General features: G+C 39.1%; 1 protein-coding gene across 33 annotated transcripts in view; it reads left to right on the top strand.

Annotated features, from left to right (window-relative positions):
* Positions 1-10245: 10245 nt before the first annotated feature.
* The window catches only part of LOC119568391 (phosphatidylinositol-binding clathrin assembly protein LAP-like), a 92905-nt gene continuing 90650 nt past the window's right edge, over positions 10246-12500 (top strand). For 23 of the 33 annotated variants that reach the window (XM_037916931.1, XM_037916914.1, XM_037917125.1 and 20 more), the window contains exon 1: positions 10247-10524. In XM_037916931.1, coding sequence (XP_037772859.1) covers positions 10395-10524 — 130 coding nt within the window. In that variant the 5' untranslated portion in view covers positions 10247-10394. Of the gene's footprint in view, positions 10525-12500 lie in introns of all 33 variants that reach the window. The other 10 variants (XM_037916987.1, XM_037916897.1, XM_037917015.1 and 7 more) reach the window with 4 other exon arrangements.

Genomic DNA, 12500 nt, shown 5'->3' with positions numbered 1-12500 from the left:
GCGATAAAGACGGCGAAGACATGCTCTAGCAATAACACATTAGCTTTATTGGCCACCATTATGGTAATTGCATTTTTTCCCCTTTTACGTTTCTCTCCGTACGTAATAACTGGTGTAATCTTTCAGTTCCTCGAGAAACAGATAGTATTCATTATAAAATTTAGCTATATTTCCATGTGGCACTTGACAGAGCAACGAATGCAAGTCCTCTGAATAGGTCACTTATTACCACGATTTTGTAGTTAGTCGTTGAGCTCTAGATCATGTGATTACCAAGAAAAACACTTCGGTAAGCTTCGAGCTGACCCTTCTACAAAAATTCAATATCTATAGTGCTTTTTTTAACGGCGGGTTCATGTTTGAGCCGCCATGGTCACAGCATGATACTTAATTGTAGTTTTCATGTTGTGATAATCTTGGAGTGAGTACGTGGTAGGGTCTCCAGTTCCTTTCCACGGAGAGTGCCGGTGTTACCTTTCAGGTAATCACTCTCTCCACCCATCCGGGCTTGGGACCAGCACCGACCGGGGCTGGCTTGGTTACCCAGTGGCTAAATCGAGGTGAAGTTCCTTGTCCAAGGAACTTCATCGTGTCTAGGTTCGATTTACCTAAAATTATGTAAATCAGCGCGCGTGCTCACATACGCGCGCGGGCGTTGCGGGTGTGCATGGATGCACCCACGACTCGCATGCGGCGATTGGTGTGTGCACTTGCACTGATTTTCATAGTGCTTAGGTGCAAATAATTATTTATAATACATAAAGTGTAAAAAAAATAATTGATAGAAGCAAATACACTTTCGAGGTTTGGGATTTTAGAATTCATTTGCATAGTACTCCGTGGACGAACAATGGTTGTTTTCATGAATACCACTGTCAGTAGATGACAAAACTCCAAGTACCGGTGATATTAATTATTCATAGTGAAACCAATATTGTGATAGAAACGGGGTAGAGTTGTTACGTTACTTCTCACAGGTCAGTGATTTCCAACCTTTTCAAAATCCCCCCCCCCCTACTGAATGACCTTTGCCGCGCCCCCTTTCTGGAATGCTGTACTTTGCTGATATAGTCGGCACAAGTCAATAGATATCACAGAAAAAATGTATAGACTTAACTTCGCTTGCGTGATGGTTGCACTCCCTTCTCTTCCACCATGACGTATAGTTTTTAAATATGATTATCCTCTTTATCAAGCCTTTGCGCCTCCCAATCAACCCTTCGTGGTCCCTTTGCGCGCCCTACAAGATGGAAACTACTGCTATAGTCCGTCCGAGATACATTAGGACTGCTCGAATGAAGCAAGGAACCTGAGGCTCATTCCCGGCTAAAGTTAGTGCAGGACAGAATTCGAGTTTCTTCACTGATGAAGCCGCAGTGTAAACTATGAAGAGAAACCTGAAACATCAAGAATATTCTCCTCGAGTATGCCATATGAAAATTAAATATATCCACAGTTATATCTTATTACTTATTTTAACGGAAACTTGGTGGCAGGGACCGCACAGGTTTCTTGAAAGTTTTAAGTTGCCGATCGCTGTTCTAGGGAAATAAAAAACAGTATACATATTTTTTTATGAAGTCTACGTGTTACTGCACATACAGTAAGCCCTTACTTTTCACGAAGACCTTAAACTATTTTGACAAAGCTGGGTCGGGGCAGTCGTTGTATGCTGGTGTGCTTTTCAAATAGAATTTTGTGTGTACTGCACGTCCTTGCCAAGGCGATACAGTTATTGTTCGCACTGAGTTAACCGCATGTAGGAGCGCAAGAAACATTTTTTTTCAAGTTAGTGTCCAGTATAATGATACTCCCTCCTCACACATTAGATTAAACCATTAGAAACAATCATCATTTATTTTGATTCCACATTTCGACATCAAATTCAAATGATAAAGGAACAAGGTCATTTATTTTATTAGGCAAATGAAAAGCTAATTAAGTCAAACATGGGTGAGGCTTCCATTAATCATAGCTGTCAATAAATCAGACCGGTATTTCATCAGTTATAGCTGTAAATAAATATGATGTCGAGTAATAAAAAAATGAAAGGTTACAGTTTAACATACGCATAAAATCTTTGAGTATCTTGGCCAATCATAATGTTTGTGTGTGACTGAAGTTTCCTTTGTCCGGGCCGCATTTTTTAAAACCATATTTGACCAAAGATGTAGTATCTGTAATGACTGAATACCTACACATGTGACCAGAGATATGATAGGTATACACACTTTACAACTCATATAAGTGATGGATGAAAATAAAACCCAAGCAGGTGGCCACTTAGTTTTCCCCTCCCACTAAAACTGCCTGTAGATTTCTTGATAGATATCCTCACACAACAGAGATTATTGCACTTATCTAGAAAATATTTTAGATACGGATATTAGCACTTTGGTTCTTCATACAGTTCATTAAATTGACAATGCCTAATACGAGATGTTAATAGGTTAACAACAATCAAATGCGAGCACGCAGTCTTCTTTAGTTGGGTAGATGTAGGCCTAAACCAAGAGAACGTCACTTTTCTTTTGTGTGTGAGTGTGAGTGTGTGTGTGTGCGTGTGTGTGTGTGTGTGTGTGTGTGTGTGTGTGTGTGTGTGTGTGTGTGTGTGTGTGTGTGTGTGAGAGAGAGTGAAGTCCTACCTAAAGCAGCTACCGTCTGCAGGAAGACTATATGCAAACTTTGTGTTGATCGTAAACAGAGGGAAAGGCAGGAAAATACACGGTTATGCTGCAGGTCCCTTCGCTGCATTGCTTCTTCATGGGATATATAAGCACACACATACAATATATATATATATATATATATATATATATATATATATATATATATATATATATAAACACAACTTCCTTTTCCGTCGCTGGATTCTAACGGTTTCAACCAGATAATTTAGATTTTCTGGCTGAAACTGGTAGGATTCCATACTGTACTTACACCATCATAGCCCAGCCATCAGAGGCTTCCCACATTTTCCGCGGATTGCTAGGTTTAGTTTTATAGTCCATGGAGAAATTGGGATTGTTCTGTTTACCTCTATCTCCTCACCTTTTGGAGATCTCAGATCCTGTATCTTAAAGAATTTGTTTTAGGCTTTTGGGAAAATAGTATAATATAGGATTTCTCTACAAGTTGTCTCAGATCAAACAAGGGTTTTTGCAATAAAGTTGTGCCCAATCCCATCTTCATAAGTCAAGAATTACACTCGCTGACAACTTACGCGCAAAAATCCTATGGAATTATACATTTCAATTTGAATTGTTTCATGCTGATACATCTCTCATTCATCACCTGCTTTAATTCTTTCGCTCATTTCCTATAAATATCCATGTTTTCAGTAATGTGGAGTAACAGGAATCTGTGTATGCTGCGCGTCACAGCAAGAAACTACCCACGCACTCGTACTCAAAGACTAAATAATGGTTATAAAAAATAAATATGCTAGATATCAAAGTTCATATAGCACTATGGTACAGTATTGTGAAAATGGTAAAACCGATTTAACGATTAGGATAAGTGGACAGAAGGGGATGAAGAAAAGGAAAGGGGGAGAAGACCATGCAAAATTAGCCGAGGCGTGGGCTGAGGTTCCAGGCAGGGATGATCCCTTACACCGGGCCTCAGTCTCCGTCTCCTAAGCCTTCCACGTCAGCAGCGAGCAAGGGATTAGGGGGCAGTCTAAGTAAGCATTTAATTAGACTGGTAATACTTACGGTGCTGTCGATCGTCATATGGATCTTTTTAGGCTGGAGGTCATCTCGCGGTCGTCAATTGAGATGACGCTATAAAAAATTCTAGTGTATACTCGGCTGGGCAGCCAGTTTCGAAAATACAGCAATACTGAATAAACTTTAGGGATTAGCTTTTTGAAAGCAGTTCTTCGAAAATGCAGTTATCTTTTTAGCTTTAAAAAAAGTGGAGGCAAATGGACGTAAATCCTATACTGCTTGTGGATCAAACCTCTGCAGCCCTAGCTAATGACCTGCAAAGAGCACAACTTTAAGATGGGGTCATGCCACCCTTTCAAGCCGTGAACTGTCTGGTCGACAACATAAACACCTTGAGAACCACTGCTAAATCCCGACAACAGACACCTAGCGGCTCATCTGTTGTCACGCTGATTCATTCTGGTCATTCAGTTAGTAAATCAGGTCAAACAATGACTTTCAACTAGAGAGCTACCTGACTACCCTTTACAACTCTAGCCACACCATTTCTTCGCCTGCAGCACCTAGTCATTACAGTGCAAACTCTTTTGAAAACTTTAAAGAGATATGAATCTAGTAATAGCTAAAATATCTGCACCTTGGCTCCGTTGTGGCAGTCTAACATCACGATGACGGGTTAAGAGGGGTTCCAATTTTATATGCTTAGTCATTTCTTTGGATTCTAATGGGTATGGATGTAATAAGCAGCATGACGAGTTTCAGTGTCCTCTTTGGGACAATGAATGGCACCATCATAGTCGTAGTAAATGTAGATGAATGGTTTTCGACGCATGCTACTGATGGAGGTTGTGCGGGTCATGGCTGGTTGTCACTGGGCTGGCCTCTGTTTTGCCAGCAAATTCTTCCTTACTCTCTCCGTTTTCCTAATATACTAATCAACATATCAGTATGGTTTACTGATTGACCAATAATATATACACACACACACACACACACACACACACACACATATATAAAACCCTGAAGGTTGCCGGAAAGTCATAACAATTGGTAGGGATGTCGTACAAGCGAGGTCAAAGGGAACTGTAAGCTCAGTTCCGAAAAGTCCTCCATATCCCAGTAGTAGGATATTCCCCACAGGTGAACAGTGGATCTGAGCGAAAAAAAATCGTTGCGGAATGGAACTCCGGCAAATTAATCTCTCCACAGATATATGGAAATTGAAAGATAAGGGCTTAATATCCAATATTTTCTTCTCTACTTGTACCCTGAAATGTAACTCTATGTGGAATGTTGAATGTGGATTCAGTAGTTTAAATGTATTTTCCTTATAGGAAGAAATCATGTTCTCCCATTAGCTGCTATGTATTTAAAGGCAGAACAACAAACTTTATAGGAAACTGTGGTGTGTTGTTTGGATCTGCATTTTTGAGAACACACTTAACGTAAACTTTGAATAGAGGGCTTATCGAAGGCACAAACTATTGCAAGAGTGCCAGCCAACCGGTAGTGAAAAAACTCGGTTTGGTTACCAGAGACGGTGGGATGTCACCAGGTAAATCATGTGAGGTCAGACAGGAGTTGACTGTAGGATGTGGTATGAGCAGGTGGAGTGGACACGGGTATATCGTGGTCCTGAAGAGAAAAGCAGCTAGAGAAGAGAGAACCCAGCCACAGAGGAGACGTGGCAGGCGAATACATCCGGCAAAGCGACCACTTTCCCCGCAGAGGCATCGGAGACACTTGTAGTATTTGTAGTAGTCAAATTTCTACAGAGGAAAAGTGGAGTTGGCGGATGGTATTCCAACTGTAACTATTAAAAGTTTATCACAGGAAGACTATTTGGAAAGGAGATTGTCACGTAAAAATGCTTGTCTGTAATTTGGGGGGAATTCTTTTGCCGGTTCACGAAAAGAGAATGATAGGGAAGGCTAAATAGATATCAACAAAATGGGACACCTGGGGAGACACCTCGATGTTCATGTACGAAAGCAACCATGTTTGAATGGCGTGGTCATGGGAGAGATAATAGACGATGAAGAAGACGAGGATTCACTGGATCAAGCTCTTCAAATAGATCATTGGTAGATAAGGAGAAGCCGACATATACTGAGATAGAGTTCAGAAATTATTTCAGGAATTAAGCTGGTATCAATGAAAAAACACTGAAGATGCTTTAAGGGAACTGCAGGAGCCACTAATAAGAACACAGCAGCCCCCAAGGTTCCCTATCTATTGAGACCTGACAGTGAGGGAGAGGTCAAAGTTACGAAGGAACAGGGACATGTTAATGTCAGCTCAATATAATGGAATGAATCAATGGTTCTCATAAAGAGAAAGGATAACTAGTAAGTGGTCCTCGACACTAAACCTACGTAGTGCAATAGGATGAACAGGATCATGAGCGACGGTCGTTTTGAGTTTATTGCATTGCGATTCCCTTTGGATTATCCACGCATCTAGAATCTTTCAAATGGCCATGAACAGTTTTCGCCTGTCACTCTCCTTGGTTGCCGTGTAGGCCCCAGTACAGTGAGAGCTACGCTAGACACGTTAGCGGCAGTGAAATTTTCCCTATATCCAAACATGCAAGGACAAATTACAAAGACTTTGGGCTCTGTGAATATTATTGACGGTTTGTCAAAAATATACACAAAAGGCAAGGTCTTGTGGATATCTACATCTGGATAAATTCCATTCAACTTGGGAGAAGGAAGCCTTAAAAAAAATGAAGGAAAGATTGATAAACAAACTAGTGTCGAGAAACCAGATTTCAAGCAAGCATGATTTCTATCCACGGATGCTATTAAAGAGCAGCTAGTATTGCGCTTGCTCAACGTCCATTTTCGTTCTTAACACACTACAATATATATTTGAGGGTTGCAGAGCATAGATATAATACCGCAAGGAAAGAAGCACTCACACTTTGGAAGTTTTGTCATGTCACAGAACAAATTACTCTAGAGCGAAGGATAATAATGCATGTCTTACAAGGCGGGCATTAACTGCATGATCTCTGGTGCAAAGATTTTATATCATCTTGGAAATCTTAATGCCGCCGTTAATGCCCCATCTCGCATCAAAGTGCAAGAAGGCAACAAAGAAAGCTTTACAAATGATAACTGACAAGATCCAGAATTGCCAGATTTTATGTGCATTGCCAGTCGATGGATCAAATCAAGAGGAAAGACCACAGGATGATGAGTTGGATTTAAAATGTTACACAATGGTAAATCATTACAAAACGGTGCTTAATTATCTTATTCTGGTATCTAAAACCTTTACTTTAAAACCAGCTTGAATAGTAGAAAGGATGATGCCATGAAAACCACTGTTCGAAATTTATAACTAGTAAAGCTTTGGTGCTATATTGGCTATAACCCATTAAATGCATTATAACAGATGTTTTTTACCACTGAAGTGAAAGGAGGAATGTGTTGTCTATGACCAAGACTAATAATCAAGCAAGCATGGTTTGCCAGTGGCCCAACAGCTAACACAAAAATAAAATGTTTGTTTTGTATATTTTATAGCTCTGTTTCATCGACCAGAGTGGCCATTGGTCCGTCAAAATTGAGCATGTCAAAGTTTTCTTCTTTGCCTGTAATACCAAACAAGTACAATTTGTTTGCTAGCTGTAGTGTTTCCTTATAGTTTCATCTTTATTTCTTCTGCATCATACTGAAGGTCCAGCACTTAATTACTTTACTTTTTCTGCCATCACTGCATACTGTATTACTGGTGTAATACCTTTTAACTTGCAATAAATGATTTGATATACATACAATTTGCATCATTCTGATGGACCTCTTACACATGATAGTTGCTTTAGTGCTTTGCAGAGCCTCATATGATAGCAATTCTGAGAAGACTACAATTTCTCTTCAAATGAAGACTTTGTGAAACATCTGGGCACCCTAGTTTGAAGATGAAGACTTGTCTGCAGGCAGCTCTAGTGATACTGGTATATGTTGGACTCAATACTAAGCCTGGAATTGCATATTATTAGTCCAAAACAAGTTTGTATGCTGATTACTTTGTGTAGAGAGAAAATAATTTACTACTGAAGTTTTACACTTTACCGACAAACTACTTTGTGTGACAAACTGTACAAGTTAAGACTCCTAGGCTTATCAGTCACTTTCAAACTGTCTACTAGCCTGGTCCAGCCATTACAACAGACGAAAACATGGCCCCCTTTAGAGGAAGAATAAGCATTCAAAAGTATTCTCCAAGGAAATCCCGTGAAATGGATTCAAACTACAAAATATATACCTTTGAGGCATATTCCTAGAATTTTAAGGAAAATAACAAAATGTTTCAAATTAACATTATCAGAGGACTTCTTGACATTATCTGTACAATTTTGCTAATAACTAGCACATAACAGAATTTACATGCTTGTTAATACAAAAATTCCATTCTTATTAGGAAAACAAATTGACTGTTTTATTTCTAATACCTGGTACATTCTTAATGAAAGCAGCGCGACTAATTCTCTTAAACTTTTGCAGTTTACAAGATGCCATTACATGATATAGTAGATCTAAATAAACATTATGATAATGTTAAATTCAAAGTTAATACCCTTTATAGTTTGGCCATGGATACACTGACATGTAGGAAAACAGATTCTTACTTGGTACATTTATGAACCAACACACATGTAATTCAATAAAATGAAAAGCATACTGCGTGAAAAAAAATCTTAGGAATAAGCCATTTTATAATTTCACATCTTTTTAAAACTCATAAATATATTTGTGCTCCGAAACTGAAATCTTTATTTGATAGGACTTCTTATCCTCTTCATTAATGATTTAAAGCAAGACGAAAAGTATCTGCTTAAATTAATAATATAAAAGAGGATTCATATTCAGAAAGAAATTAGTTAAGGATGATCACCTCTGAAAAGCCGGTTTCTCTTTGCTTTCATAATTCTCATTTTATATACTTATAACATGCTACTTTAATAAAATTTATATAGTTAAACCATCATGATAATTTATATAGAACAAATCACATTTAGCCACTGCTTACAGAAAACTAGTAAATTAATTCCCGTCAGGGTTATCCCACAGCTCTAATAATCAAGGGCTGTGGGAGAAAATAAAGTCATATAAAACTAAAACGCCTAGATGTTAAATGAAACTCTTTACATTAACTAGTTATATACAATGTGTAAACCCACAGGAACATTCTATCCTTTTTTCCAGTGATAAATTTTCTGTCTAAAGTTAGCTGTTTGGCCTAAATAAATATCAACCACTGCCATAAAATAATTTCTTGGAAAATTTTAAAATGCTTATCAATTCCACTTAAAGCAGGGTTCTTTAACAAACATGACTTTATAGCGAGTTGTGAGCTGATGATCAGTGTCACTGCTGTTTAGGTTCTGGTTTGGGAGATATGTAGATGATACACCCTGGAGGTTTATCATCAAGTAAGGAACCAGTCCAAGCTCTCTAACTCACCAAAATATACGAGGATGTTAGTCATCCTCTTTGGCGAAGCACCATAAGACACACAATCACTATTCACATCACATCAGACTACATAAAAAATTCAGAATATTGTCAGCGGAAGTCATGGTATTAAAAATTAAAAGATTAACCTATATTATACATAAATCAATCAGCACCTCAGCTAATCATGTTACCATCTAATTTGTCCCTGTATCTATTCAGATGCCATTGGTCATGCTATAGTCAAAAAGAGATAATGACTCACCATGAAATTTTTAAAATACAGACCAGTGTCTTTCATGTAAAGAACTCCTAAAATGAGTATCAAAAAACATTAAAATTATTAAAGTTAACTATGTATACACAATTTGTGCACAATACTCCATGTAATAGGAAATACATATTGGTAAACAGTTCCACTGCAAGAGTGGAATAATAAAGGAGAGAGTGGTGAATCTTGAGGAGAACACCATTAGGCCAGAAAGACTGTGATGATTCCACCCCAAAAAAATCACCTGCTGTGTAGTATATGCCGGTTGAGGTACAATTAATCGCAATTACATTTTAGGACACAACAGGGAATACTAGAAGTCAGATAGTACTTGGAAATCAATATCCAACTACCAATATACATTACTTTTTCCTTGATATTAAAATAAACAAGGAAAAGTTCTATTATATTATTTGTAGCTGACGTCCAGGTAAAACTCGACTCTCAAATGAATGACGAGACGTCAAACTTACACTGCAGAACAGCTTCAGAAACGCAAAACATCCAATTCATAATTATCAATGTGACCAGATAAGACAAGCGTTCAAAATAACCCCTAATTCGACGTAAGACAAGGAGAAACTACGAGGAAAATCCACCTTTCTTTTTCTTTTGAACGTTTGTTTACACATCTCAGCTGTTCAGCGCCGGGAGTCAAATCAGCGATTGCCAAAATTAAAAACCCTTCTCCATTTACCAATGCTTTCTCACAACAAGTTAAACGGGTACGAAAACTTGTGAGATTATGATCAGCGCATTAAATTCAATAGATGTCGAGAGTCCTCTAACAACAGTGGGTTTTGATCCCGACGAGTGACGTCACACCCACTCAGACATCGCCATTTTCGACTAGTTGTGTGTGGACGGCTGTGCAGGGAGGGTCAGGCAGCGGCCCTCGGAGTGGTAGTCGTGTCTTCTTGTTCTAAGGCCCCTTGAGGCCAACCCAGTGATTTCTTATATTCTCCCCAATCACAAAAAGAGGCAAAAATGGCCGGCCAATCCATCAACGACAGACTGACAGCAGCTCGCTATAGTCTTGCCGGACAGGGGCTTGCCAAGTCTGTGTGTAAAGCCACCACCGAGGAAGTCATTGGCCCCAAGAAGAAACACTTGGACTGTGAGTATACAAGCCAGCACTTCCCTCCTCTTGTCCCTTTACGGGTAGACGTTAGGGCTTTTCACACAGAGAGAGTTTCCCGGAGACTATGTATTGACTTGGAATCAATGAACATGATGGCTGCCTTGCGATGGGAACCTCTCGGGCTTCTTTTTTGCGTGTATTTGCTTCGAGTTTCTAACATTCATCGATGTGAGGCCTCTTACTTGGACAGCAAGAACACATGCGTCACTACTCGAGACTTGAACGGCGAGTTTTAAAGAGGATATTCCACTTAAAATTCAAAAAAAGTAAAAAAAAAAAGCATGGTGAGCAGGTTCGTCCTCCCTATGTATATATCTCGATACCGGAAAAATCCCTTCGCAAAATGGGCGTGGAAGCCTAGTTCGCGATTGTAGTTGCAGATGATGGGCGTGATTTGCAATTTCCCTAATGAATGTGGCCTTTGGTGGGAGGATTTTTCTGCTGGAAATTGGATAGTTGGACCCCGGCGTGAAGTTGTCAGTGTCAGCTGGTCGGAGAGCGACATCTTACCCAATTTCTCTTGCCATTTTTACCCCCTCGATACCTCCCCCTCGGCTCTTCAGGGTGTCCGTCGGCCTCGCCGCCTTCGTCGGAATTGATATTCGGTGGTAAAACTGCTAATGTTCGTGTGGGTGTGTTGTTTAGACGAACTCAAAATACGGAGATATTGCACTTGGCAACTGCTCGGGACGTCGATAATGGAGTTGGTGTGACACATGCTGGACTCTCGCTACTCCCGCTGCATTATATGAACTCGCATAGGGATTTTGACTTCATTCAGAAAAGAGAATGTGTGATTTTAGGAGAAAGTAACCGTTGAGGGTTGTGTGTGTCAGTTTGCTTGTGTTTTGATAGCTGGTAGTTAGTGGTTTGGGAGAGGTGCATGTATATTTCGGTCGGGTATGAGTTTGTGATGGATTAATGACTCAAGTGTAGATTTTCTTTCAACCTGAATCACATATATATTATATAGTGTATATAATTAGAACTGATTAAGTGCTAGTTACTCGTGCTATACTAAAATAAATATTTAAAGGATGGAGTTTGTCTGCCTTTTTCTGTGCATTTGAATGTGACATTGATGCAGTTGAAATTTTATGGTTAGTACATTTACCATTTTAATTATGTGTCTCTCATGATAATAATTTTTCTTACATTGTCATGGTCTTGTATATCCTAAGCAAAAGTAGTGAAAGATAATAATACAAAGATTCTTATAGAGTTGCCTTTGAATACAAGTGATATATTGAGAGATATCTGCTGTAGAACTCATATTGTGATTCAGAAAATAACAAAGTCGAGCAAGTGGTACTTATTGCCATGCTAGTGATATTAACAATACTGAAATTATATAAAAGCCATTTAGTTTAGCTTTCATGTAATACCTGCAAGTGTTAACTAGTAGTTTGTAGGTAACATTTCACTCCACTAGGAGAAAGATTTTAGTTCAATTTACTTTTTGAATATTTTGGGTCATGTATCTGTCTCTCTCTCTTTTTTTTTATGTCATAGTTCTTCCACCTCTGCATTCCACTTGCTTTCTTGAACTTTCTCATCTTTTCATTCTTTTGTTCTTTCCCTTTCTTCAAGTTTATTAGCTTATCTTATCCTTGTCCTTTCTCTCCATCCTGACCATATATTTCCTTCCCTTTTCCTTTTTTACCCTTGCTTCTCTCTCCTTTTTCCAACTTCATCTCTCTTCCCTCCCCTCTCCTCGCTCTCTCCTCTTTCCTTTTTCCTCTTACTTCATCTCTCATCCCTCCTCTCTCCTCACTCTTCAATCTTCAATCTCTCCTCTTTCCTCATTCTTCACTCTTTCCTCTCTCCTCATATTTCATTCTCTCCTCACTTTCTCCTTTTACCTTCTCTCTCTCTCTCTCTCTCTCTCTCTCTCTCTCTCTCTCTCCTCTCTCTCTCCTCTCTCTCTCTCCTCTCTCGTCCTCTCTCTCTCT

Source organism: Penaeus monodon, chromosome 4, assembly GCF_015228065.2.
Source record: "Penaeus monodon isolate SGIC_2016 chromosome 4, NSTDA_Pmon_1, whole genome shotgun sequence".
NCBI classification, from domain to species: domain Eukaryota; kingdom Metazoa; phylum Arthropoda; class Malacostraca; order Decapoda; family Penaeidae; genus Penaeus; species Penaeus monodon.
This window is presented reverse-complemented; position numbering and strand designations above follow the sequence as displayed.